We start from the raw sequence: 21,658 nt of genomic DNA on the forward strand, positions 1-21,658 counted from the left end.
CCTTCAAGAAATACCCCATCTTGTCGTCAACTGACAACCTTTGCAACCTTGGCCAGGTCCCTTCCCCTCTGTGCCTCAGCCTCCTCTTCTGTGGAGTGGGAAAATTAACACTTATGTGCATCCTTCTCAAAGACCCATTTGAGTTATGAACTACGAAAGCTCCTGGTGCTGCAGCAGAAAGGACCCAGGAGACGCCAGGCCCTGAGGGGGCACCCTGGGCAGTTGAGGAAGGAGCCAAGGCAATGCTACAGCTTCTCACACTCCCATGGACCAAACGGCACCCCTGCCACCCACTGCTCACAAACCCCCATAAAAGTCAGGGATCCATGCAGTTTTGTTTCAGGTGTTTTATTAAGTGGGCCATACTGTAGCTGGTTTCTAGGTTGCAAAACAACATAAATTTAACAATAATAACATAGCCAGTTAGACTGTGACAAGCTTCTTCCTTCCTTAAAAAAAAGAAAAAAGAAAAGAAAAAGATTTAAAACACAAAATGGAGGGTTAAATAAATAAGAGGAAAAAAAAGGAAAAGAAAACCTGTTAAAACATGCTTATGTTTACTTCTGTGCAGCTGTGTGCCAAGAGGAAACGTGATTTTCTGCACGATGGTGCATCCTGGCATGTCTCCGTTCCAAATAATACTGACAGAAAAAGAAAAGATGTGGGACTGACTCATCGGTGCTTGCAGAGGCACTACTAAAAATCCCTTTGATTGGAGCTTGGGGCTTCCTGCTCAGCACACCTGTGTGTGGCCCATGAAAGCCAAATATCCATAACAATGTTAATATAGAAAACATTAGTTTAAAAACAACGTGGGATGGCCTCATGCCCAGGCGGGGGTGAGGCAGCAGAACTGCCTGCACCGTGCGCGCCGCAGGCTCAGTCAGGGGAGGCCGCAGGCTCCCAGCACGCGGCCATGGCGAGGGAGGGCGCCAGCTTCAAAATAAGCGGCACCAACCTCGTCTCCCTCTCCCTAGCACTCTTTCACATGAAAGTGTGTAAAAAGCAAATCAGCAAATAAACTCTAAAATAGATTATTTATTCCAAAAATCCTCTACTTTTCTTTTTACAGTGAGTGTACATCTCCTGTCTCCTGCACAACTTGCTTAAATCCCTTGGGAAGAAGGGTCAGAGCTGCAGGGTGAGTCTCTCTCGGTCCTGTTAGCTGGTGCTGGGAGGTCAGATGTCGATGCCCTTGACAAGGGATGTCTCCAGCGTGATGTTGAACTCCTGCAAGGTCTGCAGCACGCGGATCAAGGAATTGACAAGTGTGTGGTCTTTGATAAGCGCCACATCCTCATACATGTGTGCAGTGATGGGGCAGTCAGCCAGCAGGGCAATCCAGTGGTGTAGGAGGTGATCTCTGGCAGGGAAGGATCAGTCCGGATGGATCAGAAGGGAAGGGGAAGGGAGACAGTTAGTACAAGGCCAAGGGGTAAACTTGCTCCATCACTTCTTGAACAAAGTCTGAAGCCGGAGAAGTGGACAGCTTCCCCCAGCCCCCTCTCCCTCCATCACAGTGCTTGGCAAAGACACCTTACATGGCTTTAAACGGCTCCTACTAGGTACTACTCAGCCCCAGGGACACCAACCCAACCTGACCCAAAGTGACCCATTTACCTGCCACCAGGTCCACACCTCCTCCCCTGCCTCCCCCTGCCTCCCTAGACAAGCCCACCACCAAGCAGACACCAGGTCCAGTGAGCACCACCTCTTCCATCTCAATAGCCAATCTGTCCCAGAGCAGAGATTTAGTAGTTTGTCCAAGTTCAGATGGCTAGTAAATGGCTGATCTGAGAATGTGAACCTAGTCAATCTGGTTCCAGAGTCTGTTTTTAACTACTCTGCCAACTTCCTCCCTTCCTTGGCCCAAATGAACTACTGCCTTAAGTTTATTTGGCCTTCACACTCTCACCTGACCCACCGGACAGCCCCTAACAATCTTGCCCATTCTGATGTATATCATCCATGGTATCAAATTCATATCATTTCAGTCCCCTGATTAAACAACTCTGTCCTAATATGGAAGGATTCTCTGCCCCAGCTCCCCGAGGCCTCTATCCTTTCAACTGTTTCCTACGACTGCTCTTCCTTCTGTTATTTCCTAACCCCACATCCTTTGCTTCCTTTGGGACTTCTCTGCTAGTTCTGTCTGCTTCAAACTCCCTCCCTACTTCTAACCCTTCCATTAAGGCTCACCTCAAATACCACCTCCTCCCTTCTCTGATCTTTCTCCTCTACAGCTTCAGCATAACTTATGAATGCATGCTTCCTTTTGGCACTCTCACAACCTTCTGCTTGATACTGTATTTAATTAGGACACGTAAACTTTTAAATGGCAAGGACCATGTTTTATTCAGCTCATTCCCCCTGCCTTCTATAACGCCTGGCACATTCAGATGGGTGCTGAAGGAATGACTTGATAGACTCTGCTTCAAATTTCACCACTGGAATGGTTTTATTCCTTCCCATCAAAATGGGCCCCCACACACTCTCATCCCCACCCCTCTGTATCCTCACACATATGCTTCGTACATGGAAATTAAGGGCCTCCAAGGCCTCACCTGCCCAGGGGCATCTGGTCATTAGCCACTCCCACCCCCTGCCCCATGTTAGGCCCCAGCACCACCTCCAAGGCTGGGTGCTGTGCACTCCGGGCCATGAGGCTGCAGTACCTGGCTCCCAAGCACACCAGCATCTGAAACTTGCCGTCCTTGCCTATGTTCCGGGGAGTATTATTGATTGCAGTGACAAATCGGCAGAAGTTCCGGGCCCTTGTATGCCAGTTTTCCTCAGGGACAAGTTCGTTCTGCTCCAAGGTCTCATAATAGGTTTGTGCTTTTTCTGTGAAGAGTAGAAAAGCTTGCCAATGACAAAGGCTCACAAAACCAACCTATCCCTAACTGTCCTGCAGGCCACTAGCCATGGGTCTCTCTATGTTGATGCAGGTAACTTAATGTAACATGAATGTTCTGACATCACTGGTCACATTTCAAAATATAAGGTCCCTATTTTTTTTTTTTAAGATTTTTTATTTATTCGAGAGAGAGTGAGAGAGAGCACAAGAGGGAAGAGGGTCAGAGGGAAAAGCAGACCCCCCGCTGAGCAGGGAGCCCGATGTGGGACTCGATCCCGGGACTCCAGGATCATGACCTGAGCCGAAGGCAGTCGCTTAACCAGCTGAGCCACCCAGGCGCCCAAAGGTCCCTATTCTTATGTTTTAAATTTCTGTATGTGGTCCTTGATATAAAGATGGTTCTTTCCCTAGTCTGAAGATTAAAAAAAGAAGAAGAAGAAAGAAAAACACTCTTGAGGTAAAAGGTTCTTGCACGAAAATTCTCCAAAAAATCCAGTGGGTACATCACAGGGCTTGGACTCCAAATACTATCAACTGGCCTTTTGGATCTACAAGGAAAAAGTGTGAGGACTTGTTTCTAAGTCGTCAAGAAAAGCCAGAGCAAACAAAAACAGATCTAATTTGAGAGTCAGCTGGTTTGGCTTCTGGACCTCAGACTCCAGTGGTCAGCACCCACATTGTGTTGATGAGTCCCCATGTCTCTGCATGCTTTTCCCACCCTCACACCCTGGCTCAACTCACCCAGGAAATCCCAAATGAAGACATTTTTGAAGAGCCGGGGGGATTTAAATCCATGCTGGAAAGCCTGTTCCAGGGCCGAGACAAGGCCACATTCTCCACAGAGCAACAGCGTCAGACTGCCTCGCTATGTAAAGAAACAAGAGAACGCCAGGCTTGCCTCAGCCAAGCTGCCTTCCCGCCACTGCTTCCCCAAACCCACAGTCCACAGCTGGGGAGCAGCAAGAGCCTGGCTGGGACCTTGTCTATCTCCCCAGCACCTGGCACGTGAGTGGCACAGAGCAGCTCCCAGGGCACAGCTGCTCAATAGAGGATGGATCTGGGTCCCCCCAAGAGGGACAAAGCCAGAGTGACCACTGCTCAGGGAGATCCAGGCAAATCCAGAAGAGGATAGGAATATACACTGTTCATTAGAGGCCCAGGGACTCTGCTGGGTCATTAGTATGTAAGGAAAACAGGGTAACCCAAGGCAGAGGCCCCTGAGGAAGGAATCTGCTCAATGTCAAACTGAAGCACACGATCTAGACTCTGGGTTGTCCACACTACATGGGCCTGGAGAAAGATTATTCTCTCTTACTCAATATAAAGCACTGGGTTGGAGGGCAGGAAGGCTCACCTCTTTCTCGGGCTTATGGAAGTGCTTCACGATGCCATTGACTGCCTCCCCAATGGACTCCTGGATCTGCCCGGTGTTCAGCTCTGATAAAAATCAAGCAGACAACCCTAACCAATCTCAGAAGCTAACAATGCTTAGCTGACTGAGCACAAGACTGAGAACACAGGAAGGGCTCATGGGAGAGGCAGGATAGCCTGGACCCTAGGAAGAGTGGCTCTTGCCCATCCACCTTTGTTGACGTAGCCCTTGCTAAAATCTTGGGGGAAAAGCAAAAGCTAATACCTCAGAGTTCCATCTCTAAGAAAGTCTGGTAAAGTTTATTTTCCATTTTACCCTGGAACTTCTGGCAACCAAAAGAGGGCCAAGACTTGGCTGTGAGGCCCAGGAAAAAGGAAGGAGAAGGCCAGAAGGCAGACCCCTCTCCTCTCTAGAATCATATATAAATAGTACAGAGGATATAGGCCAGGTTGCATGAGCCCTCCCCTCTCCTTCCAGGCGTCTAAGGAGTGTGACACCCACCCCCCCCGACACACACACACACACACACACACACACACACACACACACACACACACACACACACAGATTCATGAGAAGAGGGTGACAAATGCCTGCGGCTGCTTTGCATGAGCCCTCCCCTCTCCTTCCAGGCGTCTAAGGAGTGTGACACCCACCCCCCCCGACACACACACACACACACACACACACACACACACACACACACACACACACACACACACACACACACACACACACACACATTCATGAGAAGAGGGTGACAAATGCCTGCGGCTGCTTTCTTGTCAGAAGTGGTTCCTGAGGCAGCTGCACAGGCTGGGGTCTGGACTCCCATATCAGGGTTCCCAAACATCTGCCCACATTCCCCACCTGGGTGGCATGAGGGCCCAGCCCCTCCTCCCACTTACTGGGCTTGTTGTTGGGTGAGATGGTAACGAGCCTCCGGATGACGCTGGGGGACTGCTGCAGGGGTGGGGTCCGGCACGGCCTCTCATCCACCTCAGGCTGGGACGTGAGCAACTCCCCAACCAGGACCCGCTCCAGGCTCCCGTCATCTATGCCTTTCCCCAACCACCGACCACATGGGAACCTAAAGGTCAAGCAATGGCTTGTCAGAGCTGCCAGCCCCTCCAATGTCCTTCCCCTTGCTGCTCAGCAAAAGCCATCAAAAAGCCAATCCCTGGAGACAGGCTCTGAAACCAGGCTGGGGATCCCTCAAGGCCCTGTTCATCCACCCCACTGTGCATCATCGGGGAAGCCACCTGAATGATGGGTGGCCTGGAACCTGTGTACAGCAACATCATACGTCTTAGCTTGGAAAACCCCCCTTCTGTTTCTTTTCAGGTGCATGAGGCAGAGCCAAATAGTCTACCACGACCTAAAAGGTCTCCTTGAGAACTCCACATACCCAGGCATCAAACCCAGCCCCTGGTATACCTTGCCCCACTATCTTAGGGCATAGCTGAGGGAACACTTACTTGTAGGTATGTCCTGTGATCTCATTCCTGACCATCACATACTCCACCAGCCATTTGGCATACAGCCCAGAGTTATCATGGCCTATCTGTACCGTAGTGAGCTTTCCCAAGTTCTGGCACTGTGAAAAAAACAGCCAAATAAAGAGGGCGGGTAGGTCAAGAAAGTAAGAGAACAGAGAGGCACTACTCAGAGGCACAGATCTGACTGGCTGCCTGTAACCTGGCCCCTTCGCATCTATAGGGAAGAGCTCATGGCTCTACCTACCACCAAGGCTGGTGGTACAGCACTCTCATGATGGGAAATGACTGAGAAAGATGCTACTATCTGCAGAGAACAGGGCCTACAAGCAGAAGGGTCTGGAAGTGGGACAGCAGTCTGAGATTCAGAGGTCTCTGTGAACATTTGGGCTCAGCAACTAAAGAACTCTTGGGGATTTCTCAACATGCCATGGGCAGGGAGTTATGCAAGTCCAGATGGGGTAAGTGCCTTCGAGTCAGAGACCGCTTAGACAGGGCAGGCTCCCCCATTCTTGGGTCAACCCTTGGCTCCAGCCTCTGATCATCTCAGGACAGGTCAAGTGTGCTAATACATTAATAGTATAAAAGCAAGACCACCATAAAACCCTGCAGAAAGCTCCCATAAACAGTCATTGCAAACTCAGATCCCGAAAGAGCCTGGGGTTGTGATACCTAGATAACACATACCTCAAAGGTCATCTCTAACACATTCCTGGGAATCTGCAGGATCTGTGTCTCACCCAGTTCTCCCGAAATGCAGATCCACGGATTGGCGGTGAACATGGAGCCCCCCAGCTTCTTGCTCGGTACAATCAGGATATGGTATGGGATCACTGTTTGGGGGAAGCCACAAAGGCATTGAGGGAGATAAGGAATCCCTCCCATACCTGAAAGGGCCCTGACCTGCTTGCCCAGGTGTGCTGGCATGCTTACAGCCCCTGCTGTACTGGCCCCAACAGAGCCAGGAGCAGCAGGTCCCAGGACCTAGTCTCTGGCTGGCTTAAAATATTAGCCAATCCTACCCTCAGTCTCTCTCCTCTCAGGGTTACCACCCAACCATCAAAGATCCAAGCCCATCTGCAGGCTCAGAGACTAAGCGAATTTGTTCCTTAAATAATATCACCAACTCCATGTTGTACTGAATTGCTTTTCAGAGCACTTTTCAATCTATCATCTTGTGAACTCTAATAACAATCTCCAGAGAGGTCCTATAATGCCTTTTCTGAGGCACTGAAAGGGAAATAGTTTCCGCTGAGTCTCCTAAGTTCCAGTCCAGTACGGCTTCTCCAGCAGCCTACAACATTCATCCCAGAGAGGGAGGATGGGTGTCATACAGAAGCAAGAGTCCATGCTGCTGAGGCTTCTGAGTCACCCGTCAAACAACTAACCATGGGGCAAATTCAGAGACTAACCCCTAAGGAAAAGAGCATCCTGGTACCAAAGAAAGATAAGGCTCCAAAAGCCTTCCTTAGACCATACTGAACCGTCCTTCCTCATGCTGCAAACAGGGAGACAGGCCCACAGCAGAGGTCAACTCTGCTCCCAGAAACCTAATGAATTAGGGCAGAGCAGAGCCTGGACCCAAATCTCCCACCACAACCCGGAGTTCTGTTACTTCAGGAAGAGTCATTTTTCCCTGTGTGCTGGTCTGAAACCTTCTAGGATGCTGAATCACTCTCTGAGCCCAAAACAAAAGGGAGATTTCTTTACAGGTGTGCAAAGAGGGCAGTGAACTTCACCACACCACCCACCTCCACTCCACCTTCATTGCCTTAGGCCCCCAGGGCAGTGCCTAGAACAACAGTGACAACATGATGGCCAAAAAGACTGAGCTCCCCAGTTCAGAACAAGAGTAAGAAGCTTCAGAGAAAAAACCACCTCCACAGAGGGCAAATGTACCTCTCTCCTACAGAAGCAAAAGGCAAATAGAAAGTGCAAATGACAATCTTCTTTCTTTAAAAAAAGGGACAGTGAGCTAGCCTTACGCAGGCTCATGAAGACTGGCATTGAGAAGGCTAGTGGGGAGCACAGGGCTACTCACGGATAGTTGTGAAGACATTGGTGAAGCAAAAGTAATCGACGGCATTGAAAGAGAGGAGGTGATAGAGGAACTGCTCCTTCTCGTCGTCACAGCGCAGGAAGGCATAGCGCTTGTACAACTTTCTGTCGGAGAGGAGGCAATACATCAGTCCCCCGGCCAAAAGGAGGGGAAAGAGGCTAGAATTACTCAGTTCTGGAAGAACGCTAAGGGAAGAATAAGACGTCAAGCTTCAAGTTCTGTAGAGTCACCTAAAAAAGGAACAAAGCCAGCTACTCCATCTAAATGAGGCCTAGAGGGAAAGTGACTGAAACTACAGCAGAAACAACAAAACCAAACTCTACCTGTGTCCAAGCATTGATGTTACCACAATGCAGTGTTAGAAGTCATGGGATCCCCTTTCCTAAATCCCCACTTCCAGGGGCTGGAAGTGTCACCCTTCAGGGATGGCACAGGTTCTCTCAGGCTTCTAGCTAGGGGCATCACCCCAGTGTGTGGTGTGGGAATAATAACGGCAGGAGGTCTGTGAACCCCAATCATTACCAGGGCCAGCCTCAGACCCTCAGCAGACCTAAGACCCATGAGTCAAAACACTGCTCTGAATGTGAATGTAAGCCCAGGACAGCTTGAGTCAATAAAGGGAATGATCCAGGTCACAGGCAAGGAAGAGCTACATACATCATGTCCTTCCTCTCTTTTCAAACTTTCTCCCATCCCCATCCCCACCCCCACTTACTCATCAAAGGCCAACTCCTTTGCCTGACATTGTAGACCCTCTCCAACAGCAATGACACCTTCCCCAAATAGAGGGGGCATGAAGAGCCAAGTGCACAGGCCTTCAGCACAGAGAAAAAAAAAGAAGGTAACTGTCCTGGTTGCCAAGATTGCAATCACTGTGGCCAAAGAGATGGATTCAGTAAATCTCTGAAGTTTTACCTATAAGGTACACCCAAGAGATTAATTCACCATCCAGGGCCTACAATGTACAGGTGCTGGAGAGGGAACACCTATCCTCAAATACAGTCCGGGTGAATAAATCAGGTAAAGGCCATGGTATAAGACTGCCCATAATGAGTTGCCAAATGAAAGGCTCTCTGTGGGAATTTAAAGAGCCATAAGCCTCAATGGTCCTAGATGAGGAGAGGCCTAAAGGACAACACGAATTTAGACAGATCTTGCAGAAGAAAGAGGACAGGGTACGGAAACCAGTTTGGCTGGAGTTGAATGCTCAGGGAGATGACCAGTTAGCAATGAGGCTGAAAGGCTGGGCTACAGTCAAATGAAGGAAGGCCCTAAATAGTCAGCCTAAAGAGTTTGCAACTTGCCCTACAAGTAATGGGTTTCTGCAATTTACCCTGGAAGTAAAGGGAAAGCCACAGCGGTTTCAGAAAATTTAAATTTAGTGCATCTGAGGAGGGAAAGACTGAAACTAAGGCAGTGGCACTAGATAAGAAGACAGGTGGAGGCAAAGGCAAAGGACCTGGACGTGCATGTGGAAGGTAAAGCAAAGCAAGGAATCAAACTGGACCCCAAGTTTCAAACTAGGTAGGGAGGAATGGGGGTGTTCAGGGAGAAGAGTGGCAACATTAACAAAACATTGGAGGGAAAGGTAGTTACGGTGAAGAATTCTGTGAAGCTTGCTTTTGTTCTGTCTGAACAAAAGGTAAGATACCTGAATGGAAATAAATGCAGGACTGGAGCTCAGGAGAAAGTCAAAGCTACAGCTTCAGATGTGCAAGTCACATGATGAGTCACAGAAGTCATGACAATGGGTGAGACCCCTAAGTGAGAGAGAAGTGTGAAAAGAACATGTGTGCATGCAGAGAACTAAGGACTGGAAAGGGTAGGGGAGAAAGAGATCATAAGGCCATGGCAGCCATGCAAAGTGAGTTTTGAGGTAAAGGGACTACTGCACAGTAAGAGTCACTGCAGGGAGGTCAAGGAGAAACAGTGTGAGCTCAATATATAGAGCTAACTTTTCCCCTAGACCCTACAGCCCCATTAACCTGCCTCGACCTAACCCCCTTCTCCAAGCTGCAAACAGTTTTGGAGGCTACCTGGAAATCCCAGAGCCTCAGGAACATTCCACCAAGATACACTCTCCAAGGCTGCCCACCTCCCCTGTCTGTGCAGCTATGCACACATTTTATGTGCCCAACTGAATACCTACTAAGTGCTAGGCAACATGCTCATTCATGCCCTCAGTGAAAGCAAATTATAATAAGCAGCAAGCAACTAGATAATAATAATACAGCCCATCAGTGTTGGGGCAGGTTTGAATAAATACTGTGACAAACACTATGGGTGCCCAGGGGAAGAATGTACCAAGTCTCTGAGGTGTCTAGACAAACTCTAGTGAAAAAAACTTCTGACTAGGCCCTGAAAGGACTAAAGACATACTGAGAAGGGTGAGTAGTAGTATGATGTGGCTGGAGCTTTAAGCAGACTGAAGAGAAAGAGAAGAGAGAGCAGAATGAAGGAATAAATAGGTTTTGATGAAGGGCCCCTTTTTTCTCCTTACACCCCATCCAAAATGCAATCTGTGGCAGCAAAACTCATCTTCCACTCACTGGAGTAGCACTGGGGCCAGACTATAAGGTGGAAAGTTTCTAGTACTGAGTAAATTCTGAGCTTATCTCCTTTTAATGGGGCTACAGTTTAAAGAAACCAAAATTAGTCTCCTGACCAAGGTCTGTGGCCTGGGCCTTTAGGCTCATACACACCCTAGACCCAGCCACTGTTCTGGACTTCACAAAGTGCTTGTGCTTGACCCCCTTTCAGATGCCTCCCCATCCTCCTGCTGGTGACACCCAGTGGGAAACACTCCTGGCCCTATCCTGCTACAATGGCCATTTCTTTTTCTTAACCACACACAACTGTCCCCTGGAATCTGGTGTGCACACACTTCCCTTCCAAAGGCTTACATGTTCACTTGTTCTCTTTTAGTTGTTCTCCCAGTCTTCAAATTTTGTCCCTAAGCCCTTTTGTCTCTAAATCAAATTTAAGTGCTTTAAGAACTGCTGTTTAACCTCTCAAAATGACCTCTCTAAGTTATCAAGGTTTTAAACCTAGTTCTTGCTATGTTTTACATACACAGTAAACAATCGAAATCATTATATTTTCACTTTGAATAAAAACAGATACTGCAGGTTTAATCAACTGGCTACACAAAATTTCCCCAAGGCCTAGTCCTCTGGTTCATCACATCCTTGGGGAAGTCAGATAATAAAGGACATCATGAAAAGATGCCTAAGGAAATGCTAAACAAAAATGTCCAAGAGGCTTGCCAGTGAAGAAAGAGCCAAACATAGACAGGAAAAGTGGAGAGGTGGTAGCCCAAGAGGCAGAGAAGAGGGACAGTCCTCCTTTCCACTCCTCCTCTGGTAGCTAGGGTACAAAAAAAATACAAAGAATATCAAATCCAGAGAAGGGAACTGTAGGTTTAATGGCCCCTGGGAATGTGAGAACCATGGAATCTCTCCTCTTCCTCTTTCTAGGTGGAAAGTGTGGAGGGAGGGGGCCCATGAGAGCCATCAGAAAGCCCTTTTAAGCTCTAGGGAAACTAAGGAAGGGTCCAGAGACGAAGAGGAAGGATTGGGTTGTTTTGGGCTGGCCCTGGCCTTAGAAGGGAACAAAAGAGATAAGGGGATATCTTAGAAGTTTCCTTTTCACTCCCTAGTCCTTTCTTCCCCAGGACAAGAAAGAGACCAAGAAAATGCCCTGTGCCTAAGAGGTATACAAGTCTCCTGAGTGCAGTAAGGAGAGGGGAGCTCCAAAACTCTGAGGTACCCAATAAGGACCCCACCTTTCTCACTACCTCTTTATGAAAGCTATTTGGGGACATACAAATGGAGAAGGTAGGAAGAACAAACATAGCAGAATTTTTCTTCTATAGTTAAAGAGGGAGAAGAGGAAATGCTACAAAATCTTCATATGCAATTTGAGTTTAGCTGAACACAGCAGAAATGAAATAGTGAATAGTCTCCCTCCTCACACAGGGGTTTCCAAACCCTCCCCACCATTCCTGGGAGCCTGGTTCTACTCCAGGTGGAATGGCCTTACTTGGTGAGCTCATGGTCTGAGAGAAGCTGCTTCAGGTGTCTGGAAAGTAACTTTTTTTCCATGGATAGTCGCACCCATGCTCTGGCCTTCCCCACATCAGTCTTGATTTCCCCAATGTTCTGGATGTGCCTGAAGGGAGAATGGGAAAAAGGAGGTGGGGAGTGGGGCAGAAGCAGAACTCACTACCAATACCTCCCCCTGTAAAGCCAAGCAGGCCTGGTGAGACAATCCTATCCCATCCTGGTGACAATCCAACTCTCTTGTTCTCTAAATCCTGGGCTTCCGTGTGGCTTTGCAGAAAGGCTCACCACAATTTGCAGGGGGTGGGGGGTAGGGGCGGTGACAATACAGCTCTCAAAAAAAACCAGGCAAACCCTGGAGCCCTGTGATACTCGGGTATAATTCTCCGAAAATGTCAGGAAACTCAACTGCTCATACAGCTCTACAGCTGCATCATGAAGCACAAGACCAATGACGAGGTCTTCCTGGTTAATGGAGATGCTGTAGAAGCCTACGTCACTGAGACCCTGCTATGTAAAGTAGACACCTAAGGAGCAACTGAAAACAGGCTTTTAGTGGCTTAGTATATATGAACCCAGACTGACCTCATATCCTGAATGAGGGAGATTCTCAGGGGAGACATGACCGAGCTGGCATCAGACTTCCTCCGTTCTGAATCAAGAAGTATTCCTAGAACAAAAAAGCTGGTCATGTCCCAAGAGAGATCTGACTATCCAAAGAGCTGACTCTTCGTACAGGGAATAGTTGGTTACTTTGGTAACAGTTTCATGAATATTTATTAACTACTTAGTAGGTATCAGATGCTATACTTTTATACATATTATCTCATTTAATCCTCTAACAACTAGATAGCCAAGGAAGGTACCACAGAGAAGGAAACTGAAATTCAGAGAAGGTAAATGCTTTGCCCTAGTTACCAAGTGGCAAAGTCAGGACTGGAGGAAACACAAATTTTCTGGCTCCTAATCCAGCATGTTGTCATCATGCATCCACAGAAGCAGTATTCCCATTTGGAGCTACTACTCATGTCCTGTTCTTGCCTCAAACTGGGCTACAAAAGAGCCAAGGGACTGTGTAAAGAACATGTCCCAGAATGTTTAGGATCTCTAGATACAACACAAGCATACCACATTTTGTTGCACTTTCACTTTATTGTGCTTCACAGATACGGTTTTTTGTTTTTTGTTTTTACAAATTGAAGGTCTATGGCAACTCTGTGTCAAGCAGGTCTACCGGCATCACTTTTTTTTTTTCCAGCATCACTTTTCTTTTTTTTTTTTTTAGATTTTTTATTGTTATGTTAATCACCATATATTACATAATTTGTTTTGGTGTACTGTTCCATGATTCATTGTTTGTTCATAACACCCAGTGCTCCATGCAGAATGTGCCCTCCTCAATACCCATCACCAGGCTAACCCATCCCCCCACCCTCCTCCCCTCCAGAAACCTCAGTTTGTTTTTCAGAGTCCATCATCTCTCCTGGTTCGTCTCCCCCTCTGACTTACTCCCCTTCATTCTTCCTCTCCTGCTATCTTCTTCTTTTTTCTTAAAATATGTTGCGTTATTTGTTTCAGAAGTACAGATCTGTGATTCAACAGTCTTACACAATTCACAGCGCTCACCGTAGCACATATCTTCCCCAATGTCCATCACCCAGCCACCCCATCCCTCCCACCCCCGACCACTCCAGCAACCCTCAGTTTGTTCCTGAGATTAAGAATTCCTCATATCAGTGAGGTCATATGATACATGTCTTTCTCTGATTGACTTATTTCACTCAGCATAACACCCTCCAGTTCCATCCACGTCGTTGCAAATGGCAAGATCTCATTCCTTTTGATGGCTGCATAATATTCCATTGTGTATATATACCACTTCTTCTTTATCCATTCATCTGTCGATGGACATCTTGGCTCTTTCCACAGTTTGGCTATTGTGGACATTGCTGCTATAAACATTGGGGTGCACGTACCCCTTCGGGTCCCTATATTTGTATCTTTGGGGTAAATACCCAGAAGTGCAATTGCTGGATCGAATGGTAGCTCTAATTTCAACTGTTTGAGGAACCTCCATACTGTTTTCCAGAGGGGTTGCACCAGCTTGCATTCCCACCAACAGTGTAGGAGGGTTCCCCTTTCTCCACATCCCCGCCAACATCTGTCGTTCCCTGACTTGTTAATTTTAGCCATTCTGACGAGTGTGAGGTGGTATCTCATTGAGGTTTTGATTTGGATTTCCCTGATGCCGAGTGATGTGGAGCACTTTTTCATGTGCCTGTTGGCCATTTGGATGTCTTCTTTGGAAAAATGTCTGTTCATATCTTCTGCCCATTTCTTGACTGGATTATTTGTTCTTTAGGTGTTGAGTTTGAGAAGTTCTTTATAGATTTTGGATACTAGCCCTTTATCTGATATGTCATTTGCAAATATTTTCTCCCATTCTGTCGGTTGTCTTTTGGTTTTGTGGACTGTTTCTTTTGCTGTGCAAAAGCTTTTTATCTTGATGAAATCCCAATAGTTCATTTTTGCCCTGGCTTTCTGTGCCTTTGGTGATGTTTCTAGGAAGAAGTTGCTGCGGCTGAGGTCGAAGAGGTTGCTACCTGTGTTCTCCTTTAGGATTTGGATGGACTCCTGTCTCACGTTTAGGTCTTTCAACCATTTGGAGTCTATTTTTGTGTGTGGTGTAAGGAAATGGTCCAGTTTCATTCTTCTGCATGTGGCTGTCCAATTTTCCCAACACCATTTGTTGAAGAGACTGTCTTTTTTCCACTGGACATTCTTTCCTGCTTTGTCAAAGATAAGTTGACCATAGAGTTGAGGGTCCATTTCTGGGCTCTCGATTCTGTTCCATTGATCTATGTGTCTGTTTTTGTGCCAGTACCATACTGTCTTGATGATGACAGCTTTGTAATGAAGCTGGAAGTCTAGAATTGTGATGCCGCCAGCTTTGCTTTTCTTTTTCAATATTCCTCTGGCTATTCGGGGTCTCTTCTGGTTCCATACAAATTTTAGGATTATTTGTTCCATTTCTTTGAAAAAAGTGGATGGTATTTTGATGGGGATTGCATTGAATGTGTAGATTGCTCTAGGTAGCACTGACATCTTCACAATGTTGGTTCTTCCAATCCATGAGCATGGAATGTTTTTCCATTTCTTTGTGTCTTCTTCAATTTCTTTCCTGAGTATTTTATAGTTTTCTGAGTACAGATCCTTTGCCTCTTTGGTTAAATTTATTCCTAGGTATCTTATGGTTTTGGGTGCAATTGTGAATGGGATCGACTCCTTGATTTGTCTCTCTTCTGTCTTGTTGTTGGTGTATAGGAATGCCACTGATTTCTGTGCATTGATTTTATACCCTGCTACTTGACTGAATTCCTGTATGAGTTCTAGCAGTTTTGGGGTGGAGTCTTTTGGGTTTTCCACATACAGTATCATATCATCTGCAAAGAGTGAGAGTTTGACTTCCTCTTTGCCGATTTGGATGCCTTTGATTTCTTTTTGTTGTCTGATTGCTGTGGCTAGGACTTCTAATACTATGTTGAATAGCAGTGGTGATGGTGGACATCCCTGCCGTGTTCCTGACCTTAGGGGAAAAGCTCTCAGCTTTTCCCCATTGAGAATGATATTGGCTGTAGGTTTTTCATAGATGGCTTTTATGATATTAAGGTATGTACCCTCTATCCCTATACTCTGAAGAGTTTTGATCAAGAAAGGATGCTGTACTTTGTCAAATGCTTTTTCTGCATCTATTGAGAGGATCATATGATTCTTGTTCTTTCTTTTGTTAATGTATTGTATCATGTTGATTGATTTGTGGATGTTGAACCAGCCTTGCAGCCCAGGGATAAATCCCACTTGGTCGTGGTGAATAATCCTTTTAATGTACTGTTGGACCCTATTGGCTGGAATTTTGGTGAGAATTTTTGCATCCATGTTCATCAAGGATATTGGTCTGTAGTTCTCCTTTTTGATGGGGTCTTTGTCTGGTTTTGGGATCAAGGTAATGGTGGCCTCATAAAATGAGTTTGGAAGTTTTCCTTCCATTTCTATTTTTTGGAACAGTTTCAGGAGAATAGGTATTAATTCTTCTTTAAATGTCTGATAGAATTCCCCTGGGAAGCCATCTGGCCCTGGGCTTTTGTTTGTTGGGAGATTTTTGATGACTGCTTCAATTTCATTAGTGGTTATAGGTCTGTTCAGGTTTTCTATTTCTTCCTGGTTCAGTTTTGGTAGTTGATACATCTCTAGGAATGCACCCATTTCTTCCAGGTTATCTAATTTGCTGGCATAGAGTTGCTCATAATATGTTCTTATAATTGTTTGTATTTCTTTGGTGTTGGTTGTGATCTCTCCTCTTTCATTCATGATTTTGTTGATTTGGGTCATTTCTCTTTTCTTTTTGATCAGTCTGGCCAGGGGTTTATCAATCTTGTTAATTCTTTCAAAGAACCAGCTCCTAGTTTCGTTGATCTGTTCTACTGTTCTTTTGGTTTCTATTTCATTGATTTCTGCTCTGATCTTTATTATTTCTCTTCTCCTGCTGGGTTTAGGCTTTATTTGCTGTTCTTTTTCCAGCTCCTTTAGGTGTAGGGTTAGGCTGTGTATTTGAGACCTTTCTTGTTTCTTGAGAAAGGCTTGTATTGCTATATACTTTCCTCTCAGGACGGCCTTTGCTGTATCCCAAAGATTTTGGACAGTTGTATTTTCATTTTCATTGGTTTCCATGAATTTTTTTAATTCTTCTTTAATTTCCTGGTTGACCCATTCATTCTTTAGTAGGATGCTCTTTAGCCTCCATGTATTTGAGTTCTTTCCGACTTTCCTCTTGTGATTGAGTTCTAGTTTCAAAGCATTGTGGTCTGAAAATATGCAGGGAATGATCCCAATCTTTTGGTACCGGTTGAGACCTGATTTGTGACCTAGGATGTGATCAATTCTGGAGAATGTTCCATGGGCACTAGAGAAGAATGTGTATTCTGTTGCTTTGGGATGGAATGTTCTGAATATGTCTGTGAAGTCCATTTGGTCCAGTGTGTCATTTAAAGTCTTTATTTCCTTGTTGATCTTTTGCTTAAATGATCTGTCCATTTCAGTCAGGGGGGTGTTAAAGTCCCCCACGATTATTGTATTGTTGTCAATGTGTTTCTTTGCTTTTGTTATTAATTGCCTTATATAATTGGCTGCTCCCATGTTCGGGGCATAGATATTTACAATTGTTAGATCTTCTTGTTGGATAGAACCTTTAAGTAGGATATAGTGTCCTTCCTCATCTCTTATTACAGTCTTTGTTTTAAAATCTAGTTTGTCTGATATAAGGATTGCCGCCCCAGCTTTCTTTTGGTGTCCATTAGCATGATAAATGGTTTTCCACCCCCTCACTTTCAATCTGGGGGTGTCTTTGGGTCTAAAATGAGTCTCTTGCAGACAGCATATGGATGGGTCTTGTTTTTTAATCCAATTTGATAGCCTGTGTCTTTTGATTGGGGCATTGAGCCCATTTACATTCAGGGTAACTATTGAAAGGTATGAATTTAGTGCCATTGTATTGCCTGTAAGGTGACTGTTACTGTATGTTGTCTGTGTTCCTTTCTGATCTTTGCTGCTTTTAGGCTCTCTCTTTGCTTAGAGGACCCCTTTCAATATTTCTTGGAGGGCTGGTTTCATGTTTGCAAATTCCTTTAGTTTTTGTTTGTTCTGGAAGCTTTTTATCTCTCCTTCTATTTTCAATGACAGCCTAGCTGGATATAGTATTCTTGGCTGTGTATTTTTCTCATTTAGTGCTCTGAAGATATCTTGCCAGTCCTTTCTGGCCTGCCAGGTCTCTGTGGATAGGTCTGTTGCCAATCTAATATTTTTACCATTGCAGGTTACATATCTCTTCTCCCGAGCTGCTTTCAGGATTTTCTCTTTGTCTCTGAGACTCGTAAGTTTTACTATTAGATGTCGGGGTGTTGACCTATTTTTATTGATTTTGAGAGGGGTTCTCTGTGCCTCCTGGATTTTGATGCCTGTTTCCTTCCTCACATTAGGGAAGTTCTCTGCTATTATTTGCTCCAATATACCTTCTGCCCCTCTCTCTCTTTCTTCTTCTTCTGGGATCCCAATTATTCTAATGTTGTTTCGTCTTATCGAATCACTTATCTTTCGAATTCTGCCCTCGTGATCCTGTAGTTGTTTCTCCCTCTTTTTCTCAGCCTCTTTACTTTCCATCATTTGGTCTTCTATATCACTGATTCTCTCTTCTGCCTCATTTATCCTAGCAGTTAGTGCCCCCATTTTTGATTGCACCTCATCAATAGCCTTTTTGATTTCGACTTGGTTAGATTTTAGTTCTTTTATTTCTCCAGAAAGGGTTTCTCTAATAACTTCCACGCTTTTTTCAAGCCCAGCTTCTATCTTTAAAGTCATGATTCTGAACTCTAGGTCCAACATCGTACTAATGTCCGTGTTGAGTAGGTCCCTGGCTGACGGTACTACCTCTTGTTCTTTTCGCTGAGGTGATTTTTTTCGTCTTGTCATTTTGTCCAGAGGGGAATAGATGAATGAGAGAACAAAATGCTAACAGGTTTACAACGTCCCCAGCAAATATACTGTATACAAATCCGAAAAGACCTGAAACCAGGGGAAAAGAGAGGGAAAGAAAGAAAAAAGAAAGAGAAAAGAAAAAAAAAAAAGATAAAAGATAAAAACAGAACAATACAAAAAAAGCAGAATGTGATCAAATATGATCAGGCTAGTGCATAGATCAGTGCCACACACTAGATTTTGGGCGTATTTTGGTCTGTTAGAAAAAAGTGCCTCCTAAAATTTTAAAGGAAGAAAGACATATATGTACAAAATAAGGGTTGATACAATGAAGGGATAGAAGATGACTGTAAAGATGAAAATTATAAAAGATTTTATAAAAGGACTTGATAAGAAGTTGTTTGAAAAAAGAAAGAAGATTTAAAAAAAAAAAAAAGAAAAAAGGGAGAGAATGTGATCAGGCAGGAGACTAGAACAGAGCCATACACTAGTGATTTAGGGTATATTTTTATCTGTTAGAAGAAACTGTATCTCAAAATTTTAAAGAGAGAACAACTTATATATATATGCCAAAAATAAGGGTAACTACTATGAAGGGATAAAATATGACTCTAAAAATGAAAAAAAATAAAAAATGTTTTTGTTTTTTTTAAAAAGAGATTGATAAGATGTTGGTTGAAAAAGGGAAAAAGAAAAAGAAAAAATAACAGTTAACAAAAATTAACTTTGATGAACTAATGAATCATGGTAAAAAAAAGCCATGAATTCTATGTGCAGTATTCCCCTAGCGCTGGAGTTCTCCCGTTCTCCTTGATCGGTAAACTTGGTCTTGGCTTGCTGGCTGTTCGTGCTGATCTTCTGGGGGAGGGGCCTGTTGCTGTGGTTTCCAAATGTCTTTGCCGGAGGCTGAATTGCCCCGCCCTTGTTGGTCCGGGCTAAGCAATCTGCTCAGGTTTGATCTCAGGAGCTTTTGTTCCCTGCAAGCTCTCCATACAGCCTTGGAGTACCAGGGCAAAAGTGGTGGCCTCCCAATCTCCACCCGGAGGAGCTGAGAACTCGGGGCCCCGCTCCTCAGTGCGCCCCCAGAGAAAAGCAGTCACTCCCTTGTCCCTGGTCTCCGGCCGCACTCCGTGCTCACCCGGGCTGTAACCGAGCGTTTGTATCTGTGGCACCCGACCCCGTGTGGAGTCTCCAAACCCAGCAGATCCCTGCGGTGCATTCCCGCGCCACTCCTACCCGGGAAGGAAGGGGAGTCTCCCCGGATCTGCCGCCTGTTGGGTCCCTGCTGCAGGAGCAGTGGCCCGACTGGGCCGCGGATCACAGTTTATGGCAACCCCAAGCTGAGAGCCCGCGCCTCAGCTCCGTCTCTGCAGCTGGCTTCCCCGCTCCGATACCTGGGAGCTCTGGCGCACTCAGGCTCCCCTGGTCTTTCTGTGACCCCAAGGGTCCTGAGACCCCACTGTCCCGCGAGGGTTCCACCCCCGCTTAGCCACTGGAGCGACGTCCCTCAGCGGAGCCGACTTCTAAAAGGTCCGATTTTGTGCTCCGCGCTCTAGCACTTGCCAGAAGCAGCCGGCGGAGGCCCCTCCCCCGCCGTCTATCCTCCCCAATACCGCCTCGGATTCACTTCTCCGCACGTCCTACCTTCCAGAAAGTTGTCGCTTCTCTGTTCAGATAGTTGTTGCTACTCTCCTCTTTGATCTCCTGTTGAGTTCGTAGGTGTTCAGAATGGTTTGATCCCTATTCAGCTGAATTCCTGAGACCAGACGAAATCTAGGTCTCCTACTCCTCCGCCATCTTGCTCCGCCCCCCCCCCCCCCCCGCATCACTTTTCTAATAGCATTTGCTCACTTCGTGTCTTTGTGTCACATTTTGGTAATTCTCACAAAATTTCAAAATTTTTCATTATTATTATTATATTTGGCTTTTTTAGAAGATTTATTTGTGTGAGAGCGAGAGAAAGCGCGCACATGAGCATGCCAAGAAGTACAGGAAGGAGGGGGGCTGCCCTGGAAGGGGCACTGCAGAAGGAACACCAGACCAGGGGGCAAGAGGCCTGGCTCCTAATCTGGCCTCTTCCATGAATGCAGTATGTGATCTTGAATAAATTCAATTCCTCTCTAGATCCCAGTTTCCTCCTCTTGTAAAATAAAGGGGCTGGGCTAGATCATCTCTGCGGTCCCTGCCAACTCTGATATTTTTATTAAATTAGAAATGGAAAAGGGGGTGCCTGGGTGGCTCAGTCATTAAGTGTGATCCCAGGGTCCTGGGATCGAGCCCCGTATCGGGCTCCCTGCTCAGCGGGAAGCCTGCTTCTCCCTCTCCCACTCCCCCTGCTTGTGTTCCCTCTCTCGCTGTGTCTCTGTCAAATAAATAAATAACATCTTTTAGAAAAAAAAAATGGAAAAGAAAGGGCAGCTGGGTGGCTCAGTTGTTAAGCGCCTGCCTTCAGCTCAGGTCATGATCCCAGGGTTCTGGGATCGAGCTCCGCACTAGGCTCTCTGCTCGGCGGTGAGCCTGCCTCTCCCTCTGCCTGCCGCTCTCCCTACTTGTGTGTGCTCTCTCTCTTTCTATCAAATAAATAAAATCTTTAGAAAAAAAATGTAAAAGAAGTGTTAAGAGATCATTCACATTCACTTGACTCTGAGGAGTTCCAAGGTAGGACACAGGCTCTCTTAACTGATAGATGATCTCAATGCCCATCTCTGAGGTATAAAACAAAAAACTCTAAAGACAACCTGCTCCAAACATAGGACACCAGTACCACACAAATTCATTAAAAACCTAAATTCATTCTAAGACTGTCCTCTTGTTGATATAAATCTTCTAGCTCACTGATCAAAAGGTACAGAAACAGGGATGCCTAACTGGCTCTGTCAATAGAGCATGCAACTCTCAATCTTGGGGGTCATGAGTTCAAGCCCCAGGTTGGGCACAGAATTTACTTTTAAAATGGAGGGGTATAGAAGTACATAACGAAAGCAAACCCCATGGCTTTGGCACACTCTGTGGTTCAGAGAGCCAAGTAGCTTAATATTTAAAAAAGGAAACATTACACAGCAAAGGTTCTAATGACCTAGAATAGTCTACTGCAGATGATCTCTCCAATGGGGGATGGGAAAGTGGGTGGAGGGGGTTCTCCCCAGTGGTGTAGAAACCATCTTACCTGAGGTACTGAGGCTTCCTGATGTGAGTTTTCTTTGCCGGTTTTCCTGATAATGTAACAGGTGGGACCACAAGGCTGATTTCCCCTGGAACCAACACAAGGGAGAAACACCTATCAGT

The 21,658-nt window shown here is 45.8% G+C and overlaps 1 protein-coding gene across 3 annotated transcripts in view; it reads right to left on the minus strand.

The window, feature by feature from the left end:
• Nucleotides 1-332: 332 nt before the first annotated feature.
• DENND5A (DENN domain containing 5A) overlaps nt 333-21,658 on the minus strand; it is a 112,580-nt gene continuing 91,254 nt past the window's right edge. Inside the window, exons 13-23 of one of the 3 annotated variants that reach the window (XM_027578364.2) lie at nt 21,540-21,624; nt 12,431-12,515; nt 11,826-11,954; nt 7,767-7,888; nt 6,413-6,558; nt 5,708-5,826; nt 5,138-5,319; nt 4,212-4,294; nt 3,599-3,722; nt 2,710-2,844; nt 333-1,363 (exon numbers count right to left, since the gene is read on the minus strand). In XM_027578364.2, coding sequence (XP_027434165.1) covers nt 1,254-1,363; nt 2,710-2,844; nt 3,599-3,722; nt 4,212-4,294; nt 5,138-5,319; nt 5,708-5,826; nt 6,413-6,558; nt 7,767-7,888; nt 11,826-11,954; nt 12,431-12,515; nt 21,540-21,624 — 1,320 coding nt within the window. In that variant the 3' untranslated portion in view covers nt 333-1,253. Of the gene's footprint in view, nt 1,364-2,675; nt 2,845-3,598; nt 3,723-4,211; nt 4,295-5,137; nt 5,320-5,707; nt 5,827-6,412; nt 6,559-7,766; nt 7,889-11,825; nt 11,955-12,430; nt 12,516-21,539; nt 21,625-21,658 lie in introns of those variants that run through there. The other 2 variants (XM_027578362.2, XM_027578363.2) reach the window with 2 other exon arrangements.

This window comes from Zalophus californianus, chromosome 11 (genome assembly GCF_009762305.2).
Source record: "Zalophus californianus isolate mZalCal1 chromosome 11, mZalCal1.pri.v2, whole genome shotgun sequence".
Taxonomy (NCBI): Eukaryota; Metazoa; Chordata; class Mammalia; order Carnivora; family Otariidae; genus Zalophus; species Zalophus californianus.